Below are 11,884 nucleotides of genomic sequence, written 5' to 3'. Positions count from 1 at the left end.
GCAAAAAAAACGTGGCCAAATCACAAATTAGTGGCCACTCTCGCAAAATTGTGGCAAGAAAAAAGTGTGTCAACAGGTTTTTTTTTTTATAGTGTACATACATACTAGGTGAACAACAACCACAACACTTTTGAAGGAGGTAATGGAGGAGTGAGCGAGAGAAGAGAGAAAATGTCTTCGAGTAATGGGGGAAGGCGTTGGTGAGCCATATATGTATTCAAATCCCATCGTCGGAGTTTTTGACAAAAAAAATTTATGGTAATGTAGGTTTTACTAAACGAAATGCTACATTTGAAAAAAGTAGGTTACCATTGGATTATTGACAATATGTGTGGGCCAATTTAAAAAATTTTATATCACTAATTATCGTCGAATTTTTGAGTGGAAATAGAAATCCGACAGTAATTTTATTCCTCGCGACAAATTTAGCCTTATAATCGTCAAAAAATTTATTGGTAAAGCTGCTAATAAAAACCAATACTAAATGATAAATCTGACTATACTCAATGCATTTTTTATAGTAATATTTAAAATAAATATTTTGATTGAAAGTTAATTAAGACGTAATTATGAGAACACTTGTTTTGATCAATATTTGTCGTAAATAAAAAACGTCAAGTTTACAACTATGGCAACAATTAGATTCAAAATAAAAAAGAGAGGAAAATAGTATTATAATTTATGGAGGTTTTGGATTTAGTTGTTGGATATAGTGGTAAGTTAGACATCAAACTTTTAGAATAAAACATGAGGTGCCGGCCAAATACATGCAGAACACAAAAATCACGCCATATAATAAGAATTGTTTTTTTAAATTATGAGTGAAATTCAAATTCACAATTTTTTAAAGAAGTATAAAAAATTATGCTATTTGAGTTATAGTTCGATGGCACAATATAATAAAAATCTTGCTTACAATAATTTCCAAAAAGAAAAAAATGCTTTTTAATGAACCAAAACAAAGAAAAGCATAAGCATGAATTGGTCATGCATGTCAATTGATTTTTCCTAGGTTTGAGTAACAACAACGCATTAAAGATTCACAAAAGGATTCATACTTTCAAGTTTCAAACTCCTAGGTCCTAACTCCTAAGAGAGTTTTTGTATTCCGAATATAACCTTGATTAGGGTTTCATACTACTTAAACAAAATGACGGCGTTACTATATAACCCTACAATAATGATAAAATAATTTGGTAGACTTTTGTGAATTTGTAGGTTATATATGCATTTTTAAAGTAAATTAAAATCCTTAAAAACATACATTGTTTAATTTCTCCAAAGTGTAGTTTCTCAAAAATCCTTACTACACTTTAATTAAACAAAAATTGAAATGAAAGATAAAAAAAAAAAATTAATGTAAGAAGATGGGAAATAAGTTGTTCGGTCCCTTAAAAAGTAAATGTAATAGTGGAAAAAATGAGAAAAAGAGTAGTGAAAGAATAAACATGGACAATACATTAAAAGAAAATGTTTTAAAAATGGTAACTCATAAAAATGTTTAGTCGAGGTTTGAATTGCTATAATAGAAGAAAATCCACCCTCCCATAAAAAAAATAAAGAAAAAGACGATATATAAATATTTTTGTAATTAAATTTAATTAAATTGGTATAAATCTAATAAAAAAAAATACGTGCATGTATCATCGTTTTTTTAGCATTTTTTCAGCACAAAATTTTTTTTGTTAGAAAGAACATAAATTTATTGACATAACATAGAAATTTACATATAGCAGAAATATTTTCATACATAACACAAATTTATTAATATGACACAAAAATTGTTACATATAGTATAAAAAATTTTATCCATACCACACATATTTTATTAATTAGATGGGTCAATTGTGATCTTTTAAATATTTCTATATTGTATATATTTTGTTATTTGAGTGTTAATATTTTTAGACATGTAGTCTGTTAAAATTTTTTGTGCCGTGTATTTTTCTGTGTCATACATCACAATTTTTGTGTTATTCATCAAAATTTTTATGATGTGAATTAAAATTGATGTGCTCTAATTTTCTAAATATATATAAAAGAATAAGAAACTAAGATGAAGAAGACTATGATAATGACGATGTTGTTGAAGAAGAAATGCAAAAAGGAAGATGCTCGAAGACGACAACAACTACATTCGAAAAAGAACCACACATATCGTTAGCGAAGAGAGACTTGTTCTATGGCTAGACTTTATGTGTGTTTTGATGTAGGTATAATAAATATTTGACTAATAGATAAATTTTATTCTTTCGATAAACTCAATATAAATATTGAGTTTGTAGAAGATATGAATCCTATGCAAATCTTTGAGTCCGTGTTGGTTTTACTGTAGAAAAAAAATCTTCATATTATTGGTCTCCATAGTTTACATAGTTTAGAGAGAATACATTCTCGAATAATATATGAGTGGATCGAAATTTGTGAATAGTTTGAATAAAGGTAAGGAAGTGAGAAGAGATAATGATTTTTCTTATAATGAAGTGGAAAAAGTATATGAATGACAATTTATAGAGATAATAGAAGACAAAAAAAATAGGTTACCTAGAATGTTTTGTATAAAAAAAAGGAATAGAATTAAAAAAAATTACTCAAATGACTCTTAGGCACGGCAGGATCTCTTGCCCCCACTACAATTTGAATTTTTTTTAGTAGTATATAATAATAATATTTATTTGTCCTCGTTAAATTATTGAATTTGACTACACAATAATTTTTTACTCAACTTTTAGCATTTAATAGTCAATTTAAAAATTTTATATTAGATGTTTATTAGAATGATCGATTCTCAATTTAAATAAGATTGGTGTTCTTTTTTAGAAATGAACTCAAAAGATATTAATCTTTTTTTAAAATTAGTTTTACTTTTTCTTGTAGCAATTACATTATTTGAAAGATTTTTTTAACTATAAATATCACTGAAAGTTGGCTTTTGATTATATGAAAAGTAAATTTCTAAAATAATTATTTAATGATATATATAGAAAGAGGGATATTTTGATTGTATTGATAAAAAAAGATTACTCAATTTTTAAAAAATATAAAACCTAATAAATAGAATTCTAAATTATATATTATTTTTTAAATTACCATTTTAGTATTTTAATTTGTAAATTATATATTTTGAAGACTAATAATATTTTACAATAACAAAATACAATTATAACAATAATTATGCTATATGTACATAAAAAATAACTATTCATATAGAATACATATTGAAATATAAAATATACATTAAAAATGAATTAAACAATAAATATATTTATACACAAATATATAATGGCTGATGAATAATTTGATAGCTGATTTTTATACACATATAATATTTTTATTATAAAAATTATTAGAATTTATCTATTTTTTATCCTAAAAACACATATTAAAATTACAAACTGAGAATATTTTTGTTGAAAATATAAAAAATTTAAATTTTCAATGCATTTATTTTATAATTATTAAATGAAAAATTTAAAATATTCCACTAATGGTAAGCTTGCCATGTGTCCTTAGAACACATATTAGCTAAATCCAAATTATTATTATGTCATATATATTTTGACTTCACTGTCAAAATTTTCTGGATCCGTCACTACAGTTTTAGGTATGTATAGATTGTGTTAGAAAAATTTAATCTGCATTTAGGTAAAATGTCCAATTTAAATCATCACTTTGCAAACCTTATAAAATTTTTTATGTTTAGAATTTAGAAATAGCTATTAGACAAAATTTATAGAGAATTAAGTTAGTTTTAAAACGAACTTTGAAAGAAGTCAATCAGATAACACAACTTGCATTGAGATATTTACGAAATATTGTTAGTATATCAGGCTGGTTTGTTACAGTGTAATTTTATATTATAATCTTCTAACAGATTTATATATCTAATTAAATTTGAATTTGAATTTGTACTAAACTCAAAAAATAAAGATATTTTTTATTTTTTTAGTTTTTATGTAGTTAAAGACTATTCAAATCTAATAAATATAAAATTAGTTATGACTATATGTTAAAAGGTTTAAGATTATTTATTGTGCATTAGGATCTATTTTCATATTTTTCAAATTAGATATGTTAGTGTTTTTAGTATATTATCTTTTAATATTTTATCATGAAATTAAAATTCAAATTACTAAGAATTTAATTAATGAATTAGTTATTGAATAATAAATATGATAAAGAAAAACTGAGATGTTACAATTAAACTGAATAACATAAAAAATTTAAAGGACTATTCGCATCATTTACTGATACAAATATCATACATCTTTAATAACAATTACTCTCCTAATTTAAATAAATTAAAAATATCAACTTATTTTCTCGAAATATCCAATAATACCTTTAATTAACTTAGTTGAATAGATATTAATTACATGTGTTCATTTATTTACAAATATTTTTTATTTATTAATACAATTTTTTTAAATCCCATTAAAATTCATTTATTACTTTTTTAAACACACGTCTATTATTTTATTTGAAAAATTATTTAAAAATGAAAAGAAAAATGAGTAGATAAATCTATATTCAACTAATTTGACACATTTGTTGTTAGTCACCAAAAGAAAAAAAAAAATTTGACACATGTGCCAATCCTTGACCTTTTTTATTCAAAGCGCCATAATTATTGCTCCTATTTAATTCAACGAACCAAACCCTTTCTTCGCATTGCATCTTTTATTTGTGAATTTTTGAATGCAACTTATTAGTTGCAACTTGCAAGGCTGAAAACTCATATTTGGTGTCTCCAATGAATAACACACCAAAAATGGTTGATGAAAACTCTTCCGCCGCCGCAACAACCACCGTTAGCCACCATCACGATGCCTCACTTTACGACGACGACGGCCGCCCGAAACGAAAAGGTAACAATTAAAATTAATCCAATCCATGTATGTTATTATCACAATCTCTTTCTTTTCTTCTTTCTCATTTTAGTTTTATAAACGGAGATGAACAAAAAAAAATGAATTCAAGTCTTTTATGATTTTCTTGTAACCAGTTCTATTTTATTTTCTCGAGTTCTTTTTTTTGTTTGTTAAAAAAAATTGAATGAGTTTGGGATTTGCTAGCGGCTCTCGAATTTTCCAGAATTTTCCGGAAATAAAAAATTAAAACAATATTTACTTAATAAATATTAAACACACATTATTCACATAGCTCAATGAATGTACCTTGAAAATAACGAAATACAGCTGTGTTAGATAGATAACACTAGGCTAAGAATAATTGAAGAGATTTTCAATGGGGTTTTATTAACTTGCAGATTAATTATTATTTAAATGGAATAATTTGTTATGATAATATATATTTTTTGGTGTAGGAACTGTGTGGACAACAAGTTCTCATATAATAACAGCAGTGATTGGATCTGGAGTTTTGTCGTTAGCATGGTCGATAGCACAATTAGGTTGGATTGCTGGCCCTATTGTTATGATCTTCTTCAGTCTCGTCACGTTGTATACTTCATATTTTCTTGCTGATTCTTACCGTGTTGGAGACCCCGTTACTGGCAAGAGGAGTTACACTTACATGGAAGCCATTGGCAATATTCTCGGTAAGTAATACAAACAAAACTAATTATATATGGTAGCTAAATTATGAGTTTACAGGGAGATGATAAATATTATATTAAATAATTTAATTAAACATGTTAAATTATTATCTTTATATAAAGATAAGAATAGTCAATGTTAGATATATTAATATGGGTATTTTATGATGTGATATTATATGACTGCTAATTTGTCTCTTATTATTTGATATCAACTAAATTGAAAAATAAGTTTGTTATAAAATTTTTTTACTATTTTTATTTTTTAAATTTTAAAATCAGAAATAAAAGGAAGTTAGTTTATCGGTTTATGTTAATTTATAAAAAAGTTGACTTTCTAGACTTTTTTTTCCCTAAAATATTTTATATGAATAAAAAATTTAAATTAAAAATTTAATTTTTAAATTAAACAGATATTCTATGTTAAAATATTTATTATTTTTTAGTATCCAAATAATAACTGATTTTGACGTGAAAATAATATTTTTAAAACCACTCAACATGTGATTGAACTTGAAGAAGGCTCTATCTGCTCATTGCTGCTGGAGTTAAGAATTTAGCTACGATTCCTTCCATTTAAGGTTTTTTTATATATATTTAAAATTTTGAAAACTGTTTTTTCTTTTTCCTTTTCTTAAGAAGGTACTTGTTTCTTTTGGTTTCCCTAAATTAGAAAAAAAGAAACAACAAGAAAAAATTGAAAGACGCGTGTTCTTTATCTGTTAACGCACCGCGTGCATTTAAAATTCAGTTTCAATTTAACACGTTTGTAGATTTAGTTAGTTATTTACTAGAGAAACATCCGTGTGATAAAAGGAAACGAAAATCTTAATAAGAAAATATAAGGAAAAAAAAGATAAAATGAAAATAATAAATGCGATTAAATCTGTAACCTGTAAAATTTGTATATATATTCATATATAACTAAAAATTTATAAATATATCTAAAATATCAGTATTTCAGTCATCTTAATTATTAATTTTAATTAATATATATTCTATATAACTTTTATAATTAAAATTACTAATTAAAATTATTAAAATATCAGTATACTTTTATATACTTAAAATTTGCTCCATAACTTAACCATTTGTATATAATATTTATTTTATACATATATTTTTGTACAATCACATTACATTAACACAAAAAACATCAATCACTTATATAAAAATATATATTGAAATAAGAAATGATCATACATGAAATTCATTATAACATTTTATAAATAATATAATTAATAAAAGCAATTATTAATTTTGTCAAACTTGATTTACACTTATAATGAAATTTCATAAATAATAAAAAATTATATATATATATGTGTGTATAATAAAAATAATAAGAGTATTAAAATATAATGTAACTGATTTTTGGCTTTATGTTATATTTACGAAATCGTATAATGATTTACAAGCAGAATCTTCTTCAATCTGCAGATGCATGTTGAGGAGTTATAGATAATCTTATATTTGTTTATTTGCCTTTTTTTTTGTTAATTGCAATCACATATTCACATAACATTAAAAATGGCACATGGAAGTTGAAGATGTATTATTTTAATATTTTTCTTACGATAGATTTAACATATAGTAGAGTATATCACTTTACGTATAAAGTATTATGATTTAATCAGTAAGAGAGGAGTAATATTTTAATTCAAGTTTGATCAAATCAATATATATATATATATAATTTTTTATTGATTTATATTATAAAGTTAAAAAAAACTAACTTATGGTATACCAAGTATAATACCTTAAAATTAAATATTTCTATAAATAATATTGGATATGCCATAATTGTTTTGCAGGAGGAAAAAATTTCATCTTTTGTGGAATAATGCAGTATATGAATCTTTATGGAACTGCAATAGGATATACAATTGGAGCTGCTATGAGTATGATGTGAGTTCGAAACTGAATTTCAATGTGGTCAATAATAAATATATTCAGGATTTTTTTTAAATAAATAAAATAAAGTTAATATTTATGCATTTGTGCGTTTGTCTCAATAAGTATTTATTTGTACAGACACAAATTAAAAATGAATGTAATTAATACAAACTATGAAACATGTTAAGCTAATAAAATTAGGAGTTATCTAATAATAAGGGGTTTGGGTAATAGATTGCGACCCTAATTTTAAATTTTATCATTGTTAATGTATCAAAGAAAATCAACTAATAATGTTGAATGATAATTATAAAAACAGATCCTTTTTAATAATTTAATGTTGATACATTATAGTAATGAGTGGTAAGTTAAAATAATTTAGTATTTTTTTAATAAATTTAAAATGTTTCTATATAAAAAATTTGAATGTTGAGCTTTATTTAAAAAAAAAATTTGTTTCTCATAATAGACCAACTCGGTCAGATCAACTCAACTCAATTAGTCATATTTCACTACATTTTAGATAATTAGTCTAATTTGTGTTTACATTTGTTATTAGTCAATAATATCTAATTAAGTATTTCATTTATATGAATAGTACCTAAAAATTAAACTCTTGGACAATACTAGTCAAATAAATAAATAAATATAAACTAGCTTAGTTAAAAGAAAATTCAATTATATATTGTCTTGTTATTAAAATTATTTGAATCTTAGCATAATTATTTATAACTTAAAAAAAAAAACAGAGAGAGAATTAGTGTAAAATACTTTATACTTGTATGCATTGATTAAAATTTATTGGCTTTGGTTGGCAGGGCTATCACAAAGACGGATTGCATACATTCTTCTCATGGAAAAAACTCATGTCATGTTTCTGGCAATCGTTATATAATATGGTTTGGGGCAATCCAACTTCTATTTTCTCAAATTCCTAATTTTCATAAAATGGGATTGCTCTCAATACTTGCTGCAGTCATGTCCTTCACCTATTCCTTAATTGGTCTAGCTCTTGGAATTGCTCAAATTTCAGGTTATCTTAACTTATTTTCCTACTTAAATTTGCTTGATACAGCTAATACTCTTTTGTTAAACACATAAATCATTATATGCATTAATGAGTAAAGGTTTAATTTGGTGGTATTTTATATTTTAGTCAAATTCTAAAATTGTCAATTAATCAAATTTTAAAATGGTCAATTAATCATTGTCATCGTAATATTCTATAGGTCATTTTAGTATCGGACTAGTCAATTATTATTGTTTTGTTAACATGTCGCGTGATATATTTACATGTCATTTCATGCGATATATGAGCAAAACAATATCAGTTAAATGGATTTGACCATAAAAACCAAAATGAGCACTTTAAAAATTTTAGGACTAAAAATAAAGCATAAGGGCAATCTAAAAAATTAAATTGAATATAAAAAGTAACTTATGATCTGAAAATTATTGTCTAATATTTTGTTTGTTTGGATCTTAAAACAGAAAATGGTACTTTCAAGGGTACCATAGCAGGAGCTGAAGCAGAAACACAGGCAAAAAAAGTGTGGGCAATATTTCAAGCTCTTGGCAACATAGCCTTTGCGTATTCTTATTCTAATATTCTCATTGAAATTCAGGTATACCCTTTTTTCTATTTCCTAATCATTAGTTTTAAAATAAATGCCGCTCCATTATACATTTGAAAAAAAAAATGTATTTAAACACAACTGTATTCCAAATATATTAGTTATGCAAAAAAATGCTATGTGCAAAAAAAATAAGCTTTTGTATAGTATTTAAATCGTCTAAAGTAAAGAGACATATAAAGTGATAAAATAAAGGGTTAATTATTGTTGAATTTGTAACTCTTAGTCTTATTATCTCAATTTAACAGTAATTTACTCTTCACTTTATCATTTTACTATTTTTCTCACTTTAAATAAGTTTGATCTGTTTTTGTATAAATACATGCATTGTTTAATTCATTTTTAAAGTATATTTTGTATTTCGATATATATTTTATATGAATAACTTAAATTTTATGTATATCTAGTATGATTATTGTTCAATATACTAATTTGGTCAAGCGAATTTATTTTAAAATTTAATAGAAAAGACTTCCTCTTTCTTTTTCTTTTTTTTCATATATAAAGTAATTCGTATATAGGAATAATGATAACAATATACTGACTAAACAGGATACTATAAAATCTCCATTTGAAGTAAGAACAATGAAGACTGCGACAAATGTGAGTATTGCAACAACCACAGCATTCTATGTCCTTTGTGGGTGCATAGGTTACGGTGCATTTGGAAACTCAGCACCAGGGAACTTACTAACAGCATTTGATAAGCCATTTTGGCTTATTGACATTGCAAATTTGGCACTAGTCATTCACCTCGTAGGAGCATACCAAGTTTATTCCCAACCCCTCTTTGCATTTGTTGAAGAACAGGCAACTAAAAGATGGCAAGTAACAGGAAAAGAACACAAAATTCAAATCCCATTTTTACCCTCATACAACCTAAATACATTTAGACTAGTTTGGAGATCATTGTTTGTTGTGGTAACAACTTTTATAGCAATGTTGGTTCCATTCTTTAATGACATATTGGGAGTGATCGGGGCACTAGGGTTTTGGCCCTTAACAGTTTATTTCCCTGTGGAAATGTACATCAAACAAAAGAAGATGCCAAAATGGAGTGGGAGTTGGATTTTTTTACAAAGTTTAAGTATGTTTTGTCTCTTAGTAACAGTTGCTGCCATGATTGGGTCCGTGGTTGGTATCATAGTTGACCTTGGTGCATATAAACCATTCAGCGCAAGCTTGTAGCCAACATTCTAGGTTAATTACTTGCTAGTTTTATTTTTCAATTGTTCATTCATTCACTAGTTTATTATTACCACACTAATTAATTAATCCTTTTTTTATCACTTCTCATTCTTACTTCCATTTTCTTCTTTCTTATTCTGCTTTGATTATTTATTTATTTTGGTTTAGCCATTTTCTTTTTTTTTTTAAGATACTGAATAAAGTCTATTATAGGAAGAATTAAGTTTGACATAGTTTGACAAGTTAATAATGTTTAAATAGTAATTAAAATTACTTTAAACATGTAATTACAAAAACGGGCCTACTTAAAATGTTATTTTGTCTTATCTTTTTTATTTTGTTCCATTGTTATTGTAATTATTATTACTTGTTTCATTATTTCTTGGTCATCCATATAAAAAGTCGATTTTATTTTTTCATTTTCTAATTTTCAAGTAATAAAATTAAATTTAGAGAATACACATAATTCAATTTATGAAATAAGGGGCATACTACAACTTAAAACAAGTGACAAACGAAATTCAATAAATTGACAAGAACATAATCCTAACGTATAATTGAAATGCTAATCATTATGCATGAATGCTACAAATCAGCATGTTAATTGTTATTAGGACTAGAAGCGAATAAAATCAACTCATGACCCATCTTAAGTTTAAAGTTGAATTTGAAGTCAAATATTAAATTAATACACATATTATGTATTTTATATTTTTTATTTATTAATAATTAAGAACATATAATTTTATACATATACTTAATTATAACGCTCACATTTGTTAAATATACGAGTACATTATTTTTTATTTTTGTCATTAAAATTATAATATATTTGTTTATTTTATTATAGGTTGAATAAGTGACAAGTCTTAAATTATTTATGATGGAAAAGAACATATCTATAATCTATATATAATGTTTTTATATAAAATTTATAGTAATCTTTTTATATATATAATTTTGAGAGACAACATAAACTATAAACTATAATTAATAGATAAAAATATCATAATTTATTTATATAAAAATTATATATTATATTCATGTTATTTGAATTAGCTCACAAATTTTTAGTAAACCAAGTCTGAACTTTACTAAAGATGTTCATGGATCGAATTTAATATGTATATCTGCGGCGTTTTATCCGAATTCAATTTGAAAATTGCAAATATTAATCTGATCCGCAATATTATCGGATCAAATCTAATCAGATCAATCTGCACACTAATAGAATTAGATTACGGATTTCAAGTATATATTTACATATCCATGGATCCACAAAAAGGAAATAAGTAAATATTCTTTTTATATTTTATTTCAACTTATAATTATCATATATGTTGTATTATTTAATTTTTATTATTTAAGAAAAATATGTTTAATAATATTTTTAGAGTAAACATGCTTAAAAGAGTGAAAAAAAACTAGTACTTTTTAGTAAAAATGAGCTTTTAAAAAATTGTTTTTTTTTGGAGATATATTCGATACCATATCTGACTCGATCCACAAATGTGTGAATCAAATCCAAGATTAAAAAACGTAGATGCACAAATGTGTGAATCAAATCCAAGATTAAAAAACCTAGATGTTAATACATATCAGATGATTT

The 11,884-nt window shown here is 24.6% G+C and overlaps 1 protein-coding gene across 1 annotated transcript; it reads left to right on the top strand.

Annotated features, from left to right (window-relative positions):
• The first annotated feature begins 4,578 nt into the window (after positions 1-4,578).
• LOC107463331 (amino acid permease 4) lies at positions 4,579-10,371 on the top strand. Its single transcript, XM_016082120.3, has 6 exons — positions 4,579-4,868; positions 5,327-5,560; positions 7,372-7,465; positions 8,272-8,486; positions 8,945-9,078; positions 9,640-10,371. Exons 1-6 carry the CDS (start codon positions 4,754-4,756, stop codon positions 10,273-10,275), a joined length of 1,428 nt encoding a protein of 475 aa, XP_015937606.1. The 5' UTR covers positions 4,579-4,753; the 3' UTR covers positions 10,276-10,371.
• Positions 10,372-11,884: the final 1,513 nt, after the last annotated feature.

This window comes from Arachis duranensis, chromosome 8, assembly GCF_000817695.3.
Source record: "Arachis duranensis cultivar V14167 chromosome 8, aradu.V14167.gnm2.J7QH, whole genome shotgun sequence".
Lineage (NCBI taxonomy): Eukaryota > Viridiplantae > Streptophyta > Magnoliopsida > Fabales > Fabaceae > Arachis > Arachis duranensis.
This window is presented reverse-complemented; position numbering and strand designations above follow the sequence as displayed.